At 40.7% G+C, this 26,308-nt stretch overlaps 2 protein-coding genes across 2 annotated transcripts in view; one reads left to right on the top strand and one right to left on the bottom strand.

Moving 5' to 3' along the window:
- Positions 1-26,308, top strand: part of LOC142710433 (uncharacterized) — a 108,779-nt gene that overhangs the window by 18,251 nt on the left and 64,220 nt on the right. The gene's annotated exons all lie outside the window — the stretch shown is intronic.
- LOC142710434 (uncharacterized) overlaps positions 20,097-26,308 on the bottom strand; it is a 151,550-nt gene continuing 145,338 nt past the window's right edge. The window contains exon 6 of the mRNA XM_075848560.1: positions 20,097-20,967. Coding sequence (XP_075704675.1) covers positions 20,165-20,967 — 803 coding nt within the window. The 3' untranslated portion in view covers positions 20,097-20,164. The remainder of the gene's footprint in view (positions 20,968-26,308) is intronic.

Genomic DNA, 26,308 nt, shown 5'->3' with positions numbered 1-26,308 from the left:
CAACTGTCCCGTGCTGTAATCATGTTTTCAGTATGGGACAGTAGTTCCACAGAGAGGCAGGGACTCCTAGCGTCGTACATAACTATGATGCTAGGAGCCCGTGTGAATCCAGCCTTAAAGCCATCTCCTGTCCCTGCTGTGACGGCTCCTGCGGTGACTATTCCATAGATTCACAGTTCTCACAGTAAAGAAGACTTGTCGTCTCTGCAGAGTGAACCTTTTTTTCTCCAGACGGAGGGAGTGCCCCCTTGTTTTTTGAGGGGGTTTTATATAGAACAGAATTTCACCATATTTTTTGTATGTGTCATTCATATATGTGTACAAGTTAATCATGTCCCTCTTAGTCGTCTCTTTTCAAGGCTAAACAGGTTTAGTTCTTTTAATCTAATTCATAACTTAGATTCTCCATGCCCCTTATTAGTGTCACGGCGCGGGGTGTGGACCCACTGGGCCGTAGCGGGGTAGCAGCTGGCCAACAAGGTATAAAACAATGTCTATAGTTCTGAATGGGTACCTGAGGCAATGTAGGCAGTGGCAGGAACACGACTTGGCTTTCACAGCAGGTGACGCCGAGGATGCAGCGGGAAGACACGCCTTGGCTTTCACAGAAGGTGACGCCGCAGATGCAGCGGAAGACACGACTTGGCTTTCACAGCAGGTGACGCCGAGGATGCAGCGGGAAGACACGTCTTGGCTTTCACAGCAGGTGACGCCGAGGATGCAGCGGGAAGACACGACTTGGCTTTCACAGCAGGTGACGCCGCGGATGCAGCGGGAAGACACGACTTGGCTTTCACAGCAGGTGACGCCGCGGATGCAGCGGGAAGACACGACTTGGCTTTCACAGCAGGTAACGATAGTACGGGATGCAGGGTACAGGCAGCAGGAACGGGTAACACTGTGAACTGGAAAACACTGGGAGACATTTAGCAAGACAGACTAGGGTATACAATAACGCTCAGGCAAGGAACCAGTGGGCAGAGCCCCTTTTTATAGTCCAGCAGCCATTTGGGCTGATAATTGATTTTTGACAGCTGGACGCGTACTGGCCCTTTAAGGGAAACAGCACGAGGACCCGGGAGAGAGTGCGGGTGTCTGCCAGGAGGAGGAGGAGGATGCCGAGCAGAGAGGTGTCCATGGCCGGGATCGTCAGGGGGTGAGTTAGAACGGCGACCCCCGGCCATGGACGTAACAATTAGCGACGTTGTTCTTCTTTGTATTTTTCATTTTTTATATGAACTGGAGCCCAGAACTGAACTGCATATTCTAGATGAGGCCTCACTAATGCTTTGTAAAGTGGTAATATTACATCCCTGTCCTGCGAGTCCATGCCTCTTTTAATACACAACAATATCTTGCTGGCCTTAGAAGCAGCTGATTGACATTGCATGCTGTTATTTCATTTATGTTCTACAGGTATACCCAGATCCTTCTCAACAAGTGACTCCCCCAGTGTAGTTCCCCCTGGGACATATGATGCATTCAGATTGTTGGTACCCAAATGCATAACTTTACATTTATCTACAATAACCCCTTCCCTCTTTGGCCACTTTTGACCTTCCTGACAGAGCCTCATATTTCAAATCTGTCATGTTTCACTTTATGTGGTATTAACTTCGGAATGCTTTTACCTATCCAAGCGATTCTGAGATTGTTTTCTCGTGACACATTGGACTTTATGTTACTGGTGATAACGCAGTTCCCAAAAGGTAGATAGATCGACACCAATATGGCCGGAGACAAAAACAGAACAGATGTGTATCTGATTACTGTAGACGTCTGAGCTAGTCCCGGCCCCTATAGTTTATTTATACTCATTCTATATTCATGCAATACCATAAGACAATAAATAATACAAGACAGTATTTTGGCTAACATGCAGTAACATTACATAACTTGGAGACAATCAATCCTTCACCTTTAGTACAATTCTAAGAATTATCAGAACAAACCTGTTTTCTTCCTCTTCCCCTTCACTCCCCCAGTCTGTGTATTCAATCCATAAAATTCTTGCGAAATGATGACTAACTCCTTCCTCCCTCCTTTCCTTAAACAACATCTGGAAAAAATGTCCGGATTAACTCTTAGAATTACAATTATTTTAACATTACTCCCCTCTTTTTATCATTTGGCTAGACCTGTGACTACTCTCCCTGCCTTATCAAGAAATCTTAAAGGTCCGCCCTACCTACACAAGATATAGAGATACTAATCTCCATAAATTGTGAGACGTTCAACATTCATCCAGACGATCATTAAGTTTGGATTTCTCCTGTTACCATTCCCCTTTTGCTAGTGCTAATATAGATTTTAAAGGAAAATATGAGGGCTAGAAGAGTTAGTTAGAAATATATATATATAAATTGTTACACACACATGATATATATATATTATGACAGTAATTTGTTCATTCTTGTCTTTGTCAAATCAATTTGTTTCCACAATAAATGCAGTCTTAGATGTCATTAAGTGATTCCTTTTCACATATGAAGCATTTGGGTTTGATAGGAGTAATCATGATCATTACTGGGTTATCGTCTCGTTCAGGGGGAGGTCTTTTGTGTGTACTGCTACAGTTTGACTCTAATATTTTCCTAAATACAACAAGTAGAACCTTAAACCAATTGAGCTGGTTCAGCCAAGATAACCATCCCGGAAAATGCAATTCGGATTGAGCGTTACTTTTGCGATATCGTTCCTTTAGCTCCTGTGCCTGTTTAATATCATAAGCAACTTGCATCATTCCAGTAGGATTGATATAGTGACAAGATGCTGGTCCTACTATTTGACAAAGTCCTCCTTGTTATGCAGTTAGATAATCCAATGCCATAGTGTGTTGATTAGTAACTACTATTAATTGTTACGTAACACTTATAAGATCAAAAAGATAGTCAGTAATATTATCGAATACATCTGCTAAGGCTTCCATACGTTGGCCATTTTGAGTAGTTCTAAGTAAAGAAGTGACTGGACTACCAACGATAGAGGAATGCGTAAAGGTGTTACCCTCTTATAATTTTACAAATTATTAGTGTAATGAAATCACACTAGGTGTACACCACCAATTGAATAGTATATATGAAAAAGGGGGAGAAGGGATAGAGGGAAAGTAGTGTGATCGTATTGAATTGAAAAAATAATACATACTTTATTGATAAATGGTTAAAAAATGGCAATCTTAGATGTTGAATTAACAGTGACAATGACCCCTCACTTGACACTGTAGACAAATCGATGTCTTAAGTGAACATACTCCGTTGTGAATAAAATTACTGGCCTTCAACCTGTATGGGACAATTAGCCTCAAGCTGGGATGTATATATGTTTGATACACAACAGTTAGCCTGTTCTGAGACGGGAGTAGCAAAGTATGGCATAGACCTTGCAGACATAGGAGAATATGTACATATCCAGCAATCATTACAAAAATATTTTGCTAAAACTGCTCAAATTTAGCTATAAATGAAGGAACTGCGCCATGTTTCGGGGGCAAGAGAGGGTTCCCCATTTACAAATGACCGAGTCAGGTATCTTATTATTTGTCTGTGTAAGTCGAACGAATGGATGCCTAAGTCGATTCCATCAGACCCGCGGTTCGTTGCTTATTATGAAATGCTCTGGGACATCATTGTGGAAAATAATTATTTATACCCATTATAGTGAAAAAGGCATAATTTTTTGGCCCGCTCCGCGGGCTACATCTGTTTTAAAGACTCAGAACACTGCTGTGAGTACCTCACCAGTAAGTACCTTTATGTGCTATTTTACTGTGAGCTCTATGTCAATCGCCTGAGATCCATGAGTGAACCTGGCAGTTAATGATAGAACTGCTGGTTTCAGTGCTTCAGAACTTTCATCCTGTAACCATAAAACATCAATATACTTTCTCTACCCCCTCACTGTAAAGCCATAGTGCTTACATAGCACCCAGAGTGCAATTTTGACATTTTAGGGCGGTAACCCCAAAATGTGAGTGCCCCCCAAATTTCATGTGAAGGCTCAGAACACTGCTGTGAGTGTGCCACATCAGTAATGCATCAGTATTTTTAACCACACAGTTTGTGTAAAGTGCCATCTGGGCCATGAACGCATCTGTGGTGATCCACAAAACAGGATCTAGCATCTCTGGTGATGCAAAAAAAAAATGAAGCCGGCATCACTGTAGATGCCAAAAGATCAACCTGTCATCTACAAAGATGACGTTAAAACCAATCTAAAGTTGACTCAAAAAAACGGAAAAAAAAATACAGAGATCTACAAACGAATGGGAGCCTCCATCGGTTGGCCCGTTATGACCAACCTCTCCTACGCCGGTTGGGCCTATGGGGCATTCAGAGACCTGGGTGGAAGGGATCATCGCACCTGTATGGCCTGGCATAAAAACTACCGGGGTTGACAGCAATAAATTATTGAGCACAGAGATTTGTATGCTCAACAATTTTGTCCACAATGCTGTCCGAAAAAAAGAGCTTGAAAAACTCAATTTCGGTCAGCCCTGCTGTCTGGACTTTGACCCCTGCGGCAGGAGCTCCTGAACTGGATTTATATAAATAGAACATAGTGTCCCGATGGGCAGTGTTAAAAGCATCACAGCCTCTAACGAGCGGTCTAAGGTTCAAGTGGCGAAAAAATTCAGAGCGCGCTAGAGCGTGTTTTAGAGTCTACTTTACCTTTTTGGACCGAAAGTTTTGTATGGACAGACGCGGTCAGTTAGTGACTTTCGCCATCACCACCGGTGGTGCAAAGTCAATAATGAAATCTTCGGGGAAGCGACCAGCGTAGTTTCTGACTCCGGAAGTTTACCACTAAAGGTCTCACCCAAAAATATATACAGTTTCATAGCGGTGGCATGCTCGGTTTACGCCCAACAAAAACGCTCGAAACGCGTAGTCGAAAACTTTGACCGAGTCAGAAACTGAACCGTGGCCAGATGGACCTTAGCTACGTATCCATTCGTTCAACACCTGACTCGGTTGTCTTTTCTTAAAGGGGACTCTTCTTTTGCCCCATAAACATGGCGGAATTCCCTTATTCAGAGCTTAATATTGACAGTTTTACCAAACTATTTCCGTAACCGCTCAATGTGGAGTTACGAGCCGCTAAACTATTATACGTCACCATGTCCTGAGTATGTACGCCAAAACTCGTGACGATACGTCTTGTGGTTAGCGAGGAAACTCCTCGTTAGCAACGCCTGTTTCTACACATGGCTTCAATTTATTTTTATTAAAAAATATGTTAAAAACTAGCAGTTGAATATATCTAATATTTGTTACACATGTAGCCCTTGACACTCTGACCTATCCTAAAAAATGTCAAGGTTCTGTGACGCGCGCTTGGCCCACAAAAGCCTTGTGAGCAACGGCTATTTTTACACACGTTTACAATTTAGTTCTAATGAAAAAATAATGTCTTAAAAGCGAATCGCCTCAAACACATCAAACTTCTGACACCTGTAGCAGTTGATACTCTGTTCTACCCAAAAAACTTTCAAGGGTCTGCGTTGCATTCTTAGCCCCCAAAAGCCTCTTTAGCTGCTCCTGTTTTATGCACAGAGTGGGTAATTTACGATTTAATTCTAATAAATAAACAATATCATAAACAATAGTAGTGCAAAAGCCCTTATTTTTTATACGCATCTAGCCTTTGACACTCTGACCTACCATATAAAAACTCAGGCCAGCAGGATAGATGTAGCCCGTGGAGCGGGACAAAAAAATTATACCTTTTTCACTATAAGGCTGGGATCACACGACCTATTTTCAGGCGTAAATGAGGCGTATTATGCCTCGTTTTACGCCTGAAAATACGGCTCCAATACGTCGGCAAACATCTGCCCATTCATTTGAATGGGTTTGTCGACGTACTGTGCAGATGACCTGTAATTTACGCGTCGTCGTTTGACAGCGGTCAAACAACGACGCGTAAATTCACTGCCTCGGCAAAGAAGTGCAGGGCACTTCTTTGCAACGTAATATGAGCCGTTCTTCATTGAAGTCAATGAAGAGCAGCTCAAGATATACGAGCGTCACAGACGCCTCGCATAATACGAGGAGCTGCTTTTACGGCTGAAACGAGGCAACTGTTTTCTCCTGAAAACAGTCTGTCATTTCAGCCGTAAAAGCCTCTCATCGTGTGCACATACCCTCATGGGTATAAATAATCATTTTCCACAATGATGTCCCAGAGCATTTCACAACAAGCAACGAACCGCGGGTGTGATGGAATCGACCTAGGCATCAATTCGTTCGACTTACACAGATGAATAATAAGATACCTGACTCGGTCATTTGCTGTACAGGGGGAACCCTCTCTTGCCCCCGAAACATGGCGGAGTTCCTTCATTTATAGCTAAATTTGAGCAGTTTTTGCAAAATATTTCTGTAACTGTTTATTGTGAAGTTCCGACCCCTGGAACGTTCATGCATCACCATGTCCTGAGTATGTCTACCACAACTCATGACCCTGTGTTGTGCGGTTCGCCCAGAAAAACGTTGTCACGACGGCTGTATTTTAGGCTCATTTACAATAAAGAAACAATATCTAATAAAGAAAGAATATCTGAGAAACTAATCGTCCAAAAGCCATAACATTTTATATACTCGTAAATCTTTGACACTCTTACCTACACCCTAAAAAATCAGTGCACACAAACAAAAGTAGCCCGCGCAGCAGGCCGAAAATCCTGCCATTTTCATGAAAATAGTTACAAATAATCATCCCTAGAGTTTGGGTTCCTTTAGGGTTCTTGCACACCACTATGAAACATCCCACAACCTATACCTGACCCCTGGGCTCCTTTACAAGCCTATTGAACATTTTACAAACAGCAATGAGCCTCCAGAGCTCCTCCATAACTCTATATTTCACTGTGTTTTTTTCACAGATCCATCTAAAAACAGATTTGACATGGATTTGAAACAGAACCGTGGGTCCGATGGACGTGATCTAGGCGTCCATTCGTTCACCTTGCAGAGCTGAACAATATGACACTTGGGTGGGAATGTGGCATCTGTGGGCTTTGTAATCAACCCAATATATATATATTTGTCCACAGTGTAAACAAATTAGATCAGGAGGAGAATCTCAGTGTTCCTTATTACCTAGTCCAGGAATGGATTCTATTTCCACGCCACTGTCCATTGTAAATGTCCGTGGACCCGAAATAAGAATGCGCCTCTTCAAAGATCGGGATACATGGTGCGTTGCAAATTCTGAATTGCAAGCACATGAGGGAAAGAGGGGAGTAGAAACAATGGGTATTACAAGGGCACTGAGATCTAACACATGGGTATGTGAGTGTGGAAACACTCGCAGAACAGACACCTCACAGTACAGCTCAAAATGTAATACAGGCAGGCAACCTCCGACTGCTCCTCACCATGAGGTTTTCCCAGTTATAACACAGGTTTCTGTAGGTCCTGTAGAGGGAGGGGGGCACCCTAAAACAGAAACCACTACCTGGTATAAACCATGGAGCAGGAGTGACCAGTTGATAATGGCAAGGGAGTTACCAGATCTATATAAGAACCCAATGGGTTTCTTTAAAGGGGTGGAAAGGATATGTCAAAACTATAAAGCCACTTGAAGTGATTTGGCTTCACTGTGTACCATATCTGCAGGCACACCAATAGTCAACAAGATACAGAAAGTAGAAATAGAGGGGGGGAGTGCCATCAGTGGAAGAGCAGAAAACGAAGAAATCTGGTCAAATATTTGTTCAGGGACTCCAGGTATTAGCAAAAAACCCTTGCAAATGAGCTGTCTACAGGATTGCCTGAGGCTTTCCAGGGTGTTGAGTAGTCAGTGGATAAATATTATGCACGTTGTACAAGCATATTTGAAGACCAGCATTTTGATGTACGTACTGCTTCTGGCAAGGATGCTCGTATACTAAGGACTTGTTTTATTAATGGGTCGAGGGAAGACCGCAGGATAGAGTTACTGAAGATACGTCCAGAATGTATGTTTACTCCTGTAGAGCAGTCACTTGTAGTAGTCAGAAGTAATGAGGAACAAAATAATAAAAAGAAACAGAAGAAAATGCAAAAACAAGCTGTTGTGCCTATTATAATGTCAATAACAGCACCTCCTAATGCAAATATTGTGCCTGAAGTTAGAGGTATGGAATTTAAGCAAAGAACTGGAAGAATTAATACTGAAGAATATAGGAGGAAGGGACTATGTTTTGGGGGTGGAGGTAAGGGACATATGAAAAGGGATTGTCCTTCTAGAGAGTTCGAGCACAGAAGCATGTGCAAATGGTTGATACTACCCAGATGCATGATGATTCATACTAGGAAGAAGGCAGACCCCAAGGTGCTCCCGTTGTAATGGTCCCACCACAACCAGGACTTAAAACTGCAGTTAAATTGACACTACCTCATGGGAAACGTATACATTTTTTTAGTAGATACGGGGGCAAGCCGGACTATTGTTAAAATTAAGGATGTCCCTTCACAATTTGTGACAAATACTGAAATAACAGGGACTGGGTTAGGGGGAAAACCATATGTTATGAAGCAAACCAAGCCCCTAAAGATACGTCTTGCAGATACTACAGAAGTATGTGCGCAGCTGTTAGTGTCTGATAGTTGCCCAGTCAATCTGTTAGGAGCCGATACATTGTCAGCCGTAAATGCAACTATACGGTTTGGAAGGAAAGGAGTGTCCGTAACCGGACCACTACCAGAAACTTTTAGGACTATGATGATGTATCTGGATAACTTGGAAAATCAGACAGAACCAGGTGATGAAGAGGTGAACCAAATGTTGTCTCATGTACCTTCCTCTTTATGGGTAAGGGATATTGTAAAGGATCTGCCAGGCACAGCTTCGGGGTTAACTTCCTTAGGTAATCAGTCTTCACCTGAGTCTATCTCTCTGAGACTGACTCCAGCTTCCACCACTCAGGCTGGCAGGCTTAGGAGTGGGAGAGCCTATCGCGGCCTGGCCAGACTCAGCTAGCTCCCGCCCTCTGTCTATTTATACCTGCCTTCCTGTTCCTCCTTGCTTGTGATTCTTTCCATGTGGTTTCCTGGCCCAGCTACAGCTCCTAACAATTTGATCCTGCTCCATTCTGACCCTGGCTTTCTGACTACTTTTCTGCTCTGCGTTTGGTACCTCGTGCTCTCCTGGTTTGACTTGGCTCGTTCACCACTCTGTTGCTCACGGTGTTGCCGTGGGCAACTGCCCCTTTCCCTTTGCTTTATATTCCCTTGTATGTTTTGTCTCGTGCACTTACTGAGCGTAGGGACCGCCGCCCAGTTGTACCCCGTCGCCTAGGGCGGGTCGTTGCAAGTAGGCAGGGACAGAGTGGCGGGTAGATTAGGGCTCACTTGTCCGTTTCCCTACCCCAATCATTACAGATATAACTGATGTTATAACACCAGTTAAAATTAAGTTGAAACCAGGAACTCTACCAATTACAATCACACAGTATCCCCTGAGCAGAGAGCAGAAAGCTGCTATTACCACCCAACTGGAAGAATACCCAAAGATGAGTACTATAAGGGAATGTCGATCCCCTGATAATACGCCACTTTTTCAAGTAAAGAAAGAACAAGAAGCAGGGAAGGTACAGGCATATTGGATGGTTCATGTTAAGGGAACTTAACAAATTGATGATTATTGATGCTCCTATTGTATCGCAACCCCCACACTTTGCTGAATCAAATTCCCCCTAGTTCAAAGTATTTCACAGTCATAGACTTGGCAAATGCTTTCTTTTCAGTGCCAGTTGATAAGGAGAGCCAGCTTCTGTTTGCATTCACTCATGAAGGGAGACCATATTGTTGGACCCGATTGCCACAAAGTGGCGCCACTTCCCCTTCAGAGTTTTCAGAAGCAATGGCACTGGTACTACTTTCCTGGCAGCCTGAAAATAAAGATACACAATTACTACAATATGTGGATGACTTACTCTTATGTACAGTAGACAAGGAAATTTGCTTAAAAGAAACTTTATCTCTACTTCTATTCCTACAAGGGGAGGGGTGTAAGGCTTCTAGAGAAAAGCTACAAGTAGCCAAAACAAAGGTGATTTTCTCAGGACATTGCAAACTAAGCACATCACCCCTTTACGGAAAAAAGCTATTTCCCAGGCACTAGAGCCTTCTAATGTAATGGAATTGAGAACTTTTCTGGGACTTATAGCTTACTGCAGAGAGTGGATACCATCTGCCTCTTCTTTAAAGGAAGGGTGTCACGAAAAAAATGTATTTTATATTAATTTGCTTTTAGTGTTTTATTAAAATAAATTTTATTTATTTGTGTTTGCGTTTTACTTTTTTTTTTCTAACTTTTTCTTCACTATGGGGGCTGCCATTTTTTCTTTTATCTCTGTATGTGTCACTTAATGTCACATACAGAGATGGAATACGGCACATACATCCCCATAGAGAATGCGAACAGGAGCCGTTCCATTCACTATGGTGTACGCCGTCTGTGAGGGAACGGCGCATGCGCTGCTCCAATACAGTCCAAATGGAAGGTCTTCGGCCGAGCGACATCCGGCGCCATTTTCTTGTGGGCCGGAAGCCGCGGACGGACAATACGAAGACTACTTCCGGTCGCGGCTTCCGGACATGTGTTCTGAAGCAAGCACTAGGAGCAGAGGGAGCAGACGGAGCAGACGGACCGGAGGGGGCAGCGGTGGCAGGAGCAGGTAAGTTATGTTTGTGTATGTTCGTGGTTTAGTGTGTGATTACCACTGTATGCAAGCCTACTACAATGTGTATTCGCTCAAAAAATGGCGGCACACAGTGTAGGAGGTTTGAACATTCAATCCCCTCCTTTCTTCTGGCACTAGCCAGGATAAGGGAGGGGGGATTCTGTGAGCTCACTAGAGCGAGTGTCTTTACACCAAATTTGCAGCATAAAGCAATATGGTTGCTTTACCACATGCCAATGCTGCAATTTTGGGAATTGCTCCCTCTAGTGACCAGCACAGGGAAATGTTATAAATTAGAATATAATTTATAATATTTCCTGACTTGTGAAAAAATTAAAAAAATTGGAACAATGTCTAATCATGTATATAATAACTAAAAAAAAGTCATAATTTTCTAGCGACACATTCCCTTTAATGCAACCGCTGTTTGATGTTGTAGCAGTTTGCAATAAAGGATCACCTTTTTGCCTCACACTGGAGGCAAAGAAAGGGTTTAATGCTCTCACGTCAGCTATAGTGTCCGCCCCAGCCCTGGGAATTCCCAACTATGATTTGCATTCTAACATATTTTGTCACGAGGCTGACGGACATGCCAAGGGAGTTTTGACTCAAAGCCATGGGGGAAAGCATCGTCCTCTGGCTTATTATTCAACCCAACTAGATGTAGTAGCACGGGGACTCCATCTCGTATCCGAGCAGTGGTAGCTTGTGCCGTGTTAAAGGAAAAAGTCACTGACATAGTATTAGATCATGCTCTTGTAGTACAGGTTCCACATTCAGTTCAAGAATTGTCACAGGTAAAAACTAAGCATTTGTCAATGGCTAGACTCACTAAATATGAAGTAGCTTTGTTAACTCCTCCTAACTTAACCATTAAAAGATGCATTACACTAAACCCAGCTACTCTGCTTCCGGAAGTGAGAGCAGAACAAGATATCTCACAGGATCATGACTGTTTTGAGCTAATGAAAATTGAAACTAAGGTGTTGGAAAATGTTACTGAGACACCTATTCCAGATGCAGACTTCTATGTAGATGACTCCCGCTATTATCAGGAAGGAAAGCCATATACAGGATATGCCATAGTAGACTCACAAAGGGAGGTCAAGTGTGGAGCATTGCCGGCTGGCATGTCTGCACAAGAGGCTGAACTAACAGCACTCACTGAGGCGTGTATCATGGCTGAAAATAAAATTGCAAATGTTTATACAGACTCCAGGTACACATTTGGCATAGCTCATGACTATGGACCAATATGGCACAGCAGAAACTTTGTTGCTTCCTCAGGTAAACCTATTAAAAATGCAGGATTAGTTGCTCATCTCTTTCGAGCCCTGGATCTACCTAAGCAGGTAGCTATCATTAAAGTACAGGCACATACAAAAGAAAGGACCAAGGAAGCCGAAGGAAATCGCAGAGCGGACATTGCGGCCAAAGCTGCCCCCATACTTCCTCTCCCCGTGACGGCTTATGCTGCAGAATCAATGCAAGAGGCTGGGGAGATGGAGCTGGACTTGTTAAAAAAGTTACAGGCGCGAGCTCCAATTGTGGAGAAAGAGAGTTGGCAAAGGAAAAAGGCTGTAAAGAACGAGAGTGGTCTGTGGGAACTAGGCTCTGAGCTATGTATCCCGAGGGTGCTTCACCCTATGTTATGTACTCTCTCTCACGGCCCTACACACCAGTCCAAGGATGCAATGGTAAGTCAAGTTGCTCAAGGTTGGGTGGCCTCAGGATTCAACAATGCCGCTGCTAAACATGTCCAGAGCTGTGCCATTTGTGCCTGCCATAATGCTGGTAAAACTGTGAAGTTGCCACAGAAGTGCACCCCCAAGTCATTATACCCGTTTCAGAGACTACAAATAGACTTTACTCAGCTTCCCAAGGTGGGTGTCTATGAGTATGTCCTGGTATGTGTTGACCTATTTTCAGGATGGCCTGAAGCTTGGCCTTCTGCTAAAGCTGATGCAAAAATAGTGGCTAAAAAGATTCTTTCAGAAGTAGTATGCAGATATGGGATACCAGAAGTCATTGAAAATGACAGGGGTACCCATTTTACATCAGAAATCCTTAAATAAATCATGCAAGCCTTTAATATCACCCAATCGTTCCATACTCCATACAGGCCAAAAAGTAGTGGGAGGGTAGAAAGACTAAATGGGACATTAAAATTAAAAATTCAGAAAGTAATGGCAGAAACTAATAAGCCATGGACTGAATGTTTACCTATTGCCTTACACTCTGTCCGCATGACCCCAACCATGAAAATGAGACTAAGTCCTCATGAAATTTTATTTGGCAGTGCCCCTAAAACTGACTTGTATTTCCCTCAACAGCTTCAGTCATTATACTCAAATATGACAGAATATGTAGGGGCTCTACAGAAAAACCTGCAACAGATTCATAATTATGTTTTCAGTTCTATTCCGGATCCCTCCTCCATACCCGGTGCACATCAACTAAAACCTGGAGATTGGGTTACGGTTCGAAAGCACGTTCGCAAATCACTGAAACCGCGATTTGAAGGTCCATTTCCGGTCCAACTGATCACCCCAACTTCAGTAAAACTGGAAGGAAAACCAACCTGGATACATGCTTCCCATTGCAAGAAGTTTTATAAGGTATAAAGACATAATGGGGAAGTATTTCTTATTATCTGTGTTTCTAATGAGCATGATGATATGTGGTTTTGTAAAAGGATATCAGCAGCTGGGGGAAGAGGAGTGGGACAATAAGTTCATTAAGTACCACGGTATAGTAACACAAACATACAACCTGACTGATTGCTGGATATGTACATATTCTCCTATGTCTGCAAGGTCTATGCCATACTTTGCTACTCCCGTCTCAGAACAGGAATTGTTCCAAGATAATTGTTGGGTGATGAAACCATTGGATATAGAGGAACCCAAGGGAAAAGTTCTAATGGCATTGCCTATTGCTGGATGGGTGCAGTATCCCTGGTGGCAAGCGAACCTAACATCCAAGCAGGGGAATTGGTTTGATTTTAGAAAACAAGATGGAATTTGGGGAACAAAAGAGATGATGTTCATACATGCTGGTAGACTGCCTGTAGAAAACCTAAAAATACGTTTTGCCAGTAACAGTTTAGAGGATCAGAAAATAGATCACTCACTAGTAAGGAAAATTCATAATTCTAGTTGGCACCATGCTGATAAATTTCCACTTTGGAATAGGGAACATTGTGAGGCCATAGAAGCATTTGCCATAAGCAAAGAAGATGAAGGAGATACCGCAGGAATGGAAGGAGATGGGGCGGAACTAACATCTATCGATCCAAGGAAAAAAGTAAACCCCCTCAGATGTAACCGTATTGCATATTACAAATGGGTAACTACCAATGACCCAGACTCTTGGTGTCTCTATTCTAACACGACTCTTATGGCATCTATTGTTAATGCACTAGTTGTCAAACGACAATTTCAACTCCCGAAAGGAATCTATTTAATCTGTGGAAATAATGCTTACAGATGGCTTCCTGAGGGGACTGGGGGAACATGTTCCCTAGCAAGAATAGAACCTGCCACCTGGACGTGCAAGTCTGATCAATTCTTGTATCAGAATATTCCTCAACATATGTTAAGTAAACGTAGTCTTAAGGTACAGCATACAGAACCATTATTACACATAGGTTGGAAGGAAGAGTTAATGATGGCTCTGCCTATCGTTGGTAGTCCAGTCACTTCTTTGCTCAGAACTACTCAAAATGGCCAACGTATGGAAGCCTTAGCAGATGTATTCGATTATATTACTGACTATCTTTTTCATGCTATAAGTGTTACTTCTGCATATACTAAACAATTAATAGTAGTTACTAATCAACACACTATGGTATTGGATTATCTAACTGCATAACAAGGAGGACTTTGTGAAATAGTAGGACCAGCATCTTGTCACTATATCAATCCTACTGGAATGATGCAAGTTGCTTATGATATTAAACAGGCTCAGGAGCTAAAGGAACGATATCGCAAAGGTAACGCTCAATCCGAATTGCATTTTCCGGAATGGTTATCTTAGCTGAACCCACTCAATTGGTTTAAGGTTCTACTTGTTGTTTTTAGGAAAATATTAGAGTCAAACTGTAGCAGTACGCACAAAAGACCTCCCCCTGAACGAGACGATAACCCAGTAATGATCATGATTACTCTTATCAAACCCAAATGCTTCATATGTGAAAAGGAATCACTTAATGACATCAAAGACTTTTATTTATTGTGGAAACAAATTGATTTGACAAAGACAAGAATGAACAAATTACTGCCATAATATATATATATATATCATGTGTGTGTAACAATTTATATATATGTTTCTAACTAACTCTTCTAACCCTCATATTTTCCTTTAAAATCTATATTAGTACTAGCAAGAGGGGAATGGTAACAGGAGAAATCTAAACTTAAGGATCGTCTGGATGAATGTTGAACGTCCCACAATTTATGGAGATTAGTATTATAATCGGAATAAACCCATAAACCCATAAAGACTTGTACATATATATATATATATATATATATATATATATATATATATATATATATATATATATATATATATACATTGATAATATATCCGCCAAACTAACACAGAATTCATTAACATTAAAAATATAATAAAAAAATCACGTTAGAAAATATTAAAACAATTCTATTTAAAAGGATATATCTAAAAGACATGAAAAATATATATATACACACCCCTATCTTGGAAACACGAGATAAGACCATCCAAAAGAATGTAAATGCATATATGCGCTAATTGAAAGATATATAAATAAATAAATGAATAGATAGATATCTGAACATAAAACAGATTAGTGCAGAAGATAAAAATGGCATTAAAAATTATCACATCGTATATCTATATCCACTATATATGGATCCGACAAAACATATTATATAGTGGTCTTGTTGAATTCATTCAGACCTGTTGGTTTTAGTATTTTTAGTTTGTAGATGGTTTTATTGAATTCGTTCAGACCTGTCGGTTTTAGTATTTTTAGTTTGTAGGTAAAAATATATTACAACAATCTGGATGACTGATTAGAGTCTAATCAATTAAAAAAGGCTTAGATCATTTCCTAGAATGAAAAAAATATCAGCTCCTATGTGAATGTGTAGAATTTTTGTTTCATCTCTTCCCTTTTCCCATCCTTTGGTTTAACTTGATGGACAGGTGTCTGTTTTCAACCGTTGTAACTATGTAATAGGCTACACAAGGTGAATGTGTTGAATGTACTCCTCCTATGTAGCGCCGTTCTGTTAATTTTTTTTACCTTATTACTTTTTTTTTATTTTTCCCATGGAACTGGATGAGAAGATTTCAGCAATTCCTCCAATCCTTTATGACTTCACGTTATCTTTGGACAACTCTCTTCACATTTACAGTGTGGATTTTCTATTTATTTTTGTTCATGGCTTTAGTCAGAAGAATCTTAACATAATCTCTACATTCCTGAGCAAATATGAAACAACCTTTGGGTCTTATTTACAAATGTCTACAGGGAACTTGGCCTCAGGACAAATGGTTAAGATCTTCAAATTACCAGGAATTGAGAGCGGTCTGGAAAACCGCAAAATTGACCTTTCTACAATCAAGACATCACCATGTCAAGATTCTGTCTGACAATACTATTTATGTTATCTGGGCCAAAGAAAATCTGTCCCTCTCATCATTCCCTCTAAAAGGATCAGAAAACATGGTTGTGGACATCCTAAGCCGGAAAAATCTAGATCTGAGGCCTTAAACCAAGACTTTTTTTTTTAGGAAAATGGATCTAGTGTATGCCCAACTCTCGATTCATTCTCCGCCATGATGCAGCAGCCTACTCATCATGCAGGTCAGGGGAACCCTGTTTTTTACATATGTGCAGGGTCCCCGAGATGAGACCTGCATCTACCAGACATTTATGGCATATCCTGTGTTGGGAATACTTTATTCTGCAGCATTCTCACATTGCAGGTTCCCGCTTCTCTATGTTTATAAGGTGTCATGACACTTTGTCTTGTCTCCAAGGCAGCCAATCCTTACAATGTGATGTGACATCATTGCCTTGTAAACAGACAGATAACCACTTTTAGGTACATTGATAAAACCCAATTCAACGAACACCGAAAATAACAAAAAACATTGTGAGAAACAAGCACTTTATTACAAAATAAAATTCTAACAACACAACGTTACACATAAGGTTTAGTGTAAGATGATGGGAGATCATTGCGCGGCTGTGTCAGGACAGGAGCGGTAGTTCATGTAAACCCTGATCGGTGGATTGTAACAGAACTATAAAGTTTTTTCATGTGTAAGGTGAAACCCTAATGTCGTTTTATTCTTACTCACAATCATTATCTTACCCTTCAAAACTACACATGTATGGACCCTGCAGTGTCTAAGTCTCCTACTACAGTCACGTAAAGAGACCCTATGTAATCTTTTTTTCTTTACATCTGTTGACATGTGTATTAATATTTAATCTTCATTCATACAGTATAAAAATATGAAAGAAAAATTCATAAATTGAATTTGCAATAACTTTTTAAGAAAAAAAAAACCCACCTCCCAGATATGCCACTTCCTTGTACGGCTCAAATACCTGGTTCTGCCCCTTTGGCAAAAACAACCTCCAGCAGGCGTTTCTTTTTTAAGGCCTCATTTACACTTGTATATTTTGGTCAGTATTTTGCATCAGTATCTGTAAGCCAAAACTGGGAGCGGAACATAAACAGAGAAAAGTACAATGGAAAAATCTGCATGTCTGCCATGTCTTGGACATACTCCTAGTTTTGTCTTATAAATAGTGATGCAAAATACTGTATAAAATTTGCAAATGTGACTGGGGCTTTACGGTCTACTAGTCTCTTATAGGGGAGATTACGTTTCCTACTCTTTCATGTGGAGCATGCACAACCAGTTTTACATCTCCCCACAGCATCTCGATGGTAATTAGAACTAGACTTTCACTTGGCCATTCAAGAATCCTCCATTTATTTATTTATTTTTGGCCATTCCGTGGCGGGTCTACTGGTATTTCCATTTTCCAAAGGGAAAATGGTCAAACTATTAGATGTTAATCATTCCACTGTCCAGAAAACCATCTACATGTGGAGATTTTAGACAACTGCCCTTTCCTGAATCATAGACATCCATAACCTTTCTGAAGGCCTGAGAGCGCTCTGGTTCTCGGCATGGTGATACCGCACATTTCACTAACAGAGGGAAACCAAACGTCAGGGGTTTAAAATGAGACACGTTCCTCCTGGATCCTGTCTAATTCTGGAATCACACATGCAGTTTTTTTTAGGCAAATCTAAGAGCGTATTGAAAAGTATTGGGAAATATAAATGAAGGACTTACACTTTTCTTTCCGGCTGGATCCACTTCTGGCTTTGAGGTGCAGTTTTTCATGAGCTTTTTTTTTTTAGCTAAATTGCATGTGTGATTCCAGTTCACAAATAGCAGTTTTGTGTCAGAAAGGTCTGCGGCTGTTCCACTCATCTGAATGGTGATTTCAGAATCCATGTGCATGCTGCAGAAACAACTCCACTCAGATGTATGGAACTATTTACAGTTTCTGAAATTTATGCTACAAATCTGCCGCAAGTGAATCTATCCCGAGGGTAAGAACAGATGGAACGTCAACCACAACCACATAGATGACAAATGGACACACGATTTAGCCGGTAAATATTGGGGTATTACAAGAAAAACTGGCCATTCGCCACCAGATCTGGGCGTGATTTTGGGCACCAACCTTGATTCTAATTCAGTGATAAATACACTTATGACATTTCCTTTCATGAAAATAAATCTGTGAATATTTATTTTATTCAATTAGAAAGTTACTTTGTTAAGTGTTTATTTTTCTTCAATTCCATCACCTTCATCTTTTTATACTGTTTTAATGAAAGTCAAATATAAAATGTCCATATGTTAAAAACAATAAGTTTACATTGTCCTTAGGGTCAGTCTGGATTCTCCTGCAGTGCGGGGGAATTTATGAATACAGTAATAAGACGTGAGGTTCATATTGACTATTTGGCTTCTCTGCTTTGTAAGTAAACCAGGCTCTTCTTTTCTTCCTTATGTCCACAATATGTTTTCTTCATAGATCCCGGTCACAGTTGCTCTCAGGTAAATATAATTTGAGTGTTTGGCAGATCCAGACTAATTCCACCTAAAAAAATAAACACTTATTGGCTGTTTAACCCATTAGTGACCATGAATACGCCTTTTCATGATCCCTGATCTCACGGGTGAGATAGATATCAGTTTAACCCCTCAGATACGTCACTCCCTCTCTCAATACACTGGCACCCTGCGCATGATGGCAGAGTGCCGGTGTTCTATGGCAGCCGGTGGGTCCTAATAAAGGCCCCCGGGTCTGCATGTAGAGTATACCTGCTAGGTCATGCCAGAGGCATGGCCTAGCAGATGCCTGTCCGTTTTACACGGACAGGCACTAATACCAACAATACAGAAGTATTACAGTGTATTATAAAAACGATCGGAGGATCGCTTAGTTAAGTCCCCTGGTGGGACTAGTAAAAAGAAAAAAAGTTTAATAAAGTTAATAAAAAAAAAAAATACATGAAAAATTAAAAACCCACTTTTTGCCCTAACAAAATGCTTTATTATAAAAAAAAAGTAAAAAAGTTACACATATTTGGTATTGCCGCGTCCGTTACGACCCCAACTATAAAGTTATTACATTATTTAACCCGCTCAGTGAGCGCCGTAAAAAAAAAATCAAAAAAAAAAAAAAAAAGTTTTCTGTGAATCTTGCCTTTAAAAAAATGTGATAAAAAGTGATCAAAAAGTCGCATGTACTCCAAAATGGTACCAATAAAAACGACAAGTTGTCCCGCAAAAAAAGCTCTCATACTACTGCATCGGTGGAAAAATAAAAAAAAGATATGGCTCCTCAAATATGGGGACGCAAAAACAAATAATTTTTTTTCAAAAAGTGTTTTTACTGGGTAAAAGTAGTTAAACATACAAAATATAGAAAGTTATTGTGTTATTTATACCACACGGTAAACAGCGTAAATTTAGGACGCAAAAAAGTGTGGCAAAATTGCTGTTTTTTTCTATTCCCCCCAAACATTTTTTTTTATAAAAGTTAATCAATCAATAAATTCCATGTACCCCAAAATGGTGCTGTCACAAAATACAACTTGTCGCGCAAAAAACAAGACCTTATACAGCTATGTCGACAAAAATAAAAAAGTTATAGCTCTTTGAATGAGACGATGGAAAAACTTAATAAATAGCTTGGTCATTAAGGCCTAAAATAGGCTGGTCACTAAGGGGTTAAAGTCTGTGAATAATCTGATGTGTTTAAAAAGTGTTTTTTTTTTGCCCTTACAGCATTTCCCACATTCTAAACGAGATTATGGTTTCTACTTTATGTGAATTCTCTGCGGAGTTCCAAAATGTAAATTTCTTTGAAAAACATCTTTCACATATAGAACATCAAAATGGCTTCTCCCCTGTGTGGTTTCTCTGATGAGCCCTAAGTTTGCCTTTAGTAGTAAAACATTTACCACATTCTGAACATGAATATAATTTCTCTGCTGTGTGACTTCTCTCGTGTTTAACAAGACTTGATTTAACTGTAAAACATTTCCCACATTCTGAACATGAATACGGCTTCTCACCTCTGTGAATTCTCTTATGTGTAACAAGACTTGATTTATCTGTAAAACATTTCCCACATTCTGAACATGAATATGGCTTCTCCCCTGTGTGAATTCTCTCATGTTTAACAAGACTTGATTTATCTGTAAAACATTTCCCACATTCTGAACATGAATATGGCTTCTCCCCTGTGTGAATTCTCTCATGTTTAACAAGACTTGATTTATCTGTAAAACATTTCCCACATTCTGAACATGAATACGGCTTCTCTCCTGTGTGAATTCTCTCATGTGCAACAAGATGCGATTTTTGTGTAAAACATTTCCCACATTCTGAACATGAATATGGCTTCTCTCCTGTGTGAATTCTCTCATGTGTAACAAGATGTGATTTATCTATAAAACATTTCCCACATTCTGGACATGAATACGGCTTCTCTCCTGTGTGAATTCTCTCATGTGTAACAAGATGTGATTTATCTATAAAACGTTTCCCACATTCTGGACATGAATATGGCTTCTCTCCTGTGTGAATTCTCTCATGTGTAACAAGATGTGATATATCTGTAAAACATTTCCCACATTCTGGACATGAATACGGCTTCTGACCTCTGTGAATTCTTCTGTTTGTTGAAAGACCTGAGATTTTTGTGACCTGTTTACCACATTGAAACCTTTTACCCCCTTTCTGAGCTGTACTTGTGGTAACAATCTGTGATTGGTCAGGAGAAGGTTCCTCATGATTGGTGAAATTATATGATAGGTCTTTACTGTGAAGTCCTGGATGTACATTAAGGGTAATGAGGTTTTCTCCTGAAGACTGCTGCATGATATCTTCATCTTCTACTTTATAATTTAGCAATAACGTGAAGTTTCCCTCAGAGATTTTACTCGGATTTTCTGTTAGGATTAAAAAAAAAATTTGATTTTGTTTCACAATAGAAAAGTTGACAAATTTATAACATTCGTATTAGGCTGGAAACACACATGCAGTGTTTTGAGCCAAAGTCAGAAATGGATCAAGCAGGAAGAAGTTTAAGCCTTGACTTTTGACTCCATTCCAGCCTTATAACGCTTTGTATTTCACTTTAAAATAAATCCATGACAGTCCAGGATTCTGGTCTACACTCAGTCCTCCACTATTAATTTATTACATAAAGCTTGACTTAATAAAAAAATTTTTTTTTGAAAAGCAGAACCTTGTCTGGCAATGAAGCCTGTTCTCTGCTAACACATTTGGCTGTTTAAATACTAATGAGGCCTACACAATCTTAACTTAATATTGTTACAGACAGTCTAATCTTAGCGCTACAGTCTACATTTAACAAGATAATGTGTCATTAGACAAATCACAGGATGAATTCATGGACATGATAATGAGGTCTGCATATCCTAATGGCTGAACAGTCACCGGATCTCAATTTTATAGGACATCTGTGGGATGTAGTGGAATAGGCAGAGTGAAGTTATCAATCGGAATCTGGAATAAAGGTTTCCAGTACACAGTAATATCATTCCACTAAGAATTCAGGCTGTTCTAAGGGGAAATAGTGTTCTGTCAAGTACTGATAATGTGAATCTAATGAAATGAAGTGGCCTCATTCAAGTTTTAGTCATGTGACAATTTAATAGCGAATTGTTGTTCTATTTCTCTGCCAACCTATAAGTATTTGGTCTTGTTTTTCTCAGAACATATAGGGCTTAAAATAAGTGATATATTTAAAGAGGCTCTGTCACCACATTATAAGTGGTCTATCTTGTACATAATGTGATTGGCGCTGTAATGTAGATTACAGCAGTGTTTTTTATTTAGAAAAACGATAATTTTTGACGCCGTTATGACCTATATTAGCTTTATGCTAATGAGTTTCTCAATGGACAACTGGGCGTGTTTTACTATATGGCCAAGTGGGCGTTGTGGAGAGAAGTGTATGACGCTGACCAATCAGTGACCAATCAGCGTCATACACTTTTCTCCATTCATTTACACTGCACATAGCGATATAGCTATATCGCTATGTGCAGCCACATAAAAACACTATAACATTACTGCAGTGTCATGACAATGAATATACATTACCTCCAGCCAGGACGGGATGTGTATTCAGAATCCTGTCACTTCTCTGCAATTTACAGCACAGCGAGATCTCGCTGTAAATGGCAGTTTACAGCGTAATCTCGAGAGACTACGCCTGCTTTGCTGTAAATCACAGAGAAGTGGTCAGGATTCTGAATACACATTACAGAAGATCTCCATCCTCCCCAGGATAAGCCCTTATATACCAGTCAGGGGAGGAACATCTTGCCAGTTTCTAGTCACTATCATTATAATGACTTTAGTTTGTATTTCTACTGTCTGTAAGTGAGTTGTGTCTTTAGCACTATTATGTGTATTGCCCGACTATTGTCTGCCACAGCCAGGATGAGAACACAATGGGGAAGATAATTGGATCTGCTTGATTTGCTGGTCTGCACTCTAGCTGAGTAATGGTGGTGCCTCCTGATGACCCCCTGTGGGGACTGGACAATGAGAACTCTTGATGTCTCGTGGACTGTACCTCTAAATCGTCTGATTGTCCATAGGCTGGAGACACGACCTGTGGTACCTGATTACAGAGTCATTCCTGTCTGCTGAGGACTCACAATAAAACACACATAATGCACCATCACAACCTCTCCCCTCATATAATAAGTGAGCTGGCCATGTAGCCTAAACAGGCCGCTGGCCACCTCACGCATAAGCCACTTATTACAGTTCAATAAGAACAGTCCACAGGCTGTAAAGAAAGTCCAGTGCAAATGTGTATAATAATGGGGTAAATAATACAATTCTCCATAGATGTGGGTTACGCTGTGATGAATCCTTTATGCACAGGCCGGTGTCACACTGATAAATGCTGTGCTTTCCTATCCCCTTTTGGTCCACACTCTGCACCTTTGTAGTTTGGGGTATTTTGCTGGGAAAGTGTTGTCCTGGTATAATCCGGGCCCCCTCATTTCCAGCAGATATGTTTGGGCCCTTCTCTTCCTGGTTCCCAAATATTAGAGCCCTGATAATCTCCTCCTGAAACAGAAGGAAAGTTCCCCTCGGACCGGCTCATCTGCATATTTTTTCATCCTCGACTAATGGGAGCCATATCTTTTTTATTTTTCATAGACGTAGTGGTTTGAGGGCTTTTTATTAGTACCATTTTGGGGTACAGCAACTATTTAAACACTTTTTATTCCATTTGTTTTAGGCAAACTGATCAAAAAAGGGCAATTTTCTTTAAATGTGGCGTTCACTGTTCTGTATAAATCACGCTACGTTTATCCTGCCGGTTATTTTAATTTTTTTGTTTTGTTGATTGAGCAGAGTAGAGGCTTATTTTTGTGGGGCGAGCTGTAGTTTTTGTTGGTACATACGACTTTTTGTTACATTACTTTTTAGTGCTAAAGTGACCAAAAAAATAGCGATTCTGGCGGTTTCATTTTTTTACGGTGTTCACCATGCGATTTAAATAATGTTATATTGTAATAATTCAGACTTTTTACGGAGGCGATGATACCAATTTTGTTTATTTTTTTACAATACTTTAAAAGGAAATTTGGGAAAAGGTTTTTTTTTATTTTTTGTACACCACTAAAAAATGTTTTTAACTATTTTTAACACTTTTTATTAGTCCCTGCACGGGCTTTGAACCAGCGATCGTCAGACATACTAATGTATTGAGTTATTGTCATTTTTACAGGCTCCTGGTGCCCCCCAAAATCTGACACTAAGCCTAGTGCATGACCGGAGTCATAGATCACCTTGTAGAGAACTTCTATGTGCAGTCACAGCTCCCTCAGGTCCGGCACTATGTATAACACATTGTCTGACGTGTTACTGTAAAGTAGAACTAAGGAGGAACCCCACCTTACCAAACCTCCCAATTCACTTTCTAAATTCATTATTACTGACCTGTGGTAACACCTCCTGGAATTTCCTCCTCCACTTCACTCTTACACGGGTGATCGCCCCTCACCCGCTCTTCTTCATCCTCCGCTTTATTATTAGTCAGATCTTCCTCCTGATGTCACATATGTAATAATTCAGTATAATACAACAGAGAGTGCGAATAATCTAACAGATCAACATAAGAAACCACCAAAATCTATGACCCCATCTATGACCGCAGGACCAAACTGCTCCACACCCCCCTATATAAATGTGGTATAGGGCTCAGCTTCATCTACCTGATGATTCTCTGGGACATTGTGATTTTCCTCTGGACAGTCCTGGGAATACAGAGGACTGGGACATCTCTCTGGTGGATTTCTCCTACTGGATCCATCTGTAGGAAACACACAGTGACTGAATACCTGACTACTGTATATCTGTCTATATATCACACACTTCTCTCTACACCGGCATTTCCATGTTTATCTAATCAAAGTCTAAAAGTCGCGTCCTGAGATTTGCGGATACAGTTTAAAGTGGTCGCGCGCAGAAGACATTTATTAAGAGCTCCCTGCCAACCAAAAAAAAGTGCCCTGGTACGCCCCGGAACAATGACACCTCTGCTTATTAGGGAATTCTACATTTCAAGAGAGGGAACCCACCGTGAAGACCATCGTCTTTTATTAGTCACGCAAAGTACCTGTATTAAGGAAAACAACTACTCCAAGTTTTCTCTCCACAAGGGACGGGAAACCACTGAGGTGTTGGAGGAAGCTCTACGGTTTTATAACACCAAGTCTCCTTTTACCTGGTGCTGTTATGAAGAATGAGAAAATAAAAATATATGATTACATTTAGTTCATCGGTTTTCAGTGAGCCCATGACCGCACCATTAGAGAGACGGCCTCCCTCCTGGACAGGAAACAGAAGCTCTATAGAGAGGGAACACCCCCATCCTCCTCTGTAGCAAGACTCATGGACCTATTATCAATATATATTTATTTTTAAATGAAGACGACCCCCACTGTCCTCAATATATACAATAATCAGCCATAACATGAAAACCACTGACAGGTGACGTGAAGAACATTGACAATGGCGCCTGGCAAGGGAGGAGATATTTGGCAGCAAATGAACAGTTTTTAAAGTTGATGTGTTGGAAACATGGGCAGGCAAAAGAATCTGAGCGACTTTGACAATTGTGATGGCTAGACGACTGGGTCAGAATCAGCATCTCCAAAATGGAAGGTCTTCTGGGGTGTTCCTAGTATGCAGTGCCTAGTACGTATCAAAATTGGTCCAAGGAAGGACAACTGGTGAAAGGGTCATTGATGTGCGTGGGGAACAAAGGCCTGGCCGTCTGGTCCGATCCCACAGGAGAACTACTGCAGAACAAACTGTTCAAAAACATAATGCTGGCTATGACTGAAAGGTGTCGGAACACACAGAGCACCTCTCATTGTGGACAGCCGCGTCTACACAAGCGCCATTTTGCAGGAACCCGCATACTACATAGCCTGAGGAAGGTCAAGGATATGACTGAAACGTTACTGGCAAAATAATAAATATCTACCTTGAAAATTACTCCCGTTGGTGTACATTGTATCTTCTTCATACCTTACTGGGTTGGTCCCCTACGTATGCACCCACCTGAGGACCTGGTGCTATCTAGCCCTCGATAAACTGGAACACAGAGCATTTCAGCTCTCTGCATTTAGGGCTGTATCACTGCGGACTAGTCCTAGTGCTGATACCTGTCCTCTGACAAAAGCTTCTACAATGGGCATCAGAAATGGGCCATAAAGCAATGGAAGAAAGTTGCACGATCTGATTAATAAAGTTAACTTTTACATCAAACGAACGGCCGGGTGCATGTGCGTCGCTTTCCTGGGGTAGGGATGGGAAGAACTACTATAGAAATAATTGCAGAGTGGCTGGCGGCTGAGGAAGGGAGATGCTTTGGGCAATGTTCTGCTGGTAAAACTTGGATCCTGGCATTCACGTAGATCTTATTTTGAAACATACCACCTACCTAAACATGGTCGTATATCAAGTAAC

This window comes from Rhinoderma darwinii, unplaced genomic scaffold (assembly GCF_050947455.1).
Source record: "Rhinoderma darwinii isolate aRhiDar2 unplaced genomic scaffold, aRhiDar2.hap1 Scaffold_425, whole genome shotgun sequence".
NCBI lineage: Eukaryota > Metazoa > Chordata > Amphibia > Anura > Rhinodermatidae > Rhinoderma > Rhinoderma darwinii.
The sequence above is the reverse complement of the archived record's forward strand: the minus strand, read 5'-3'. Positions and strand labels throughout refer to the sequence as shown.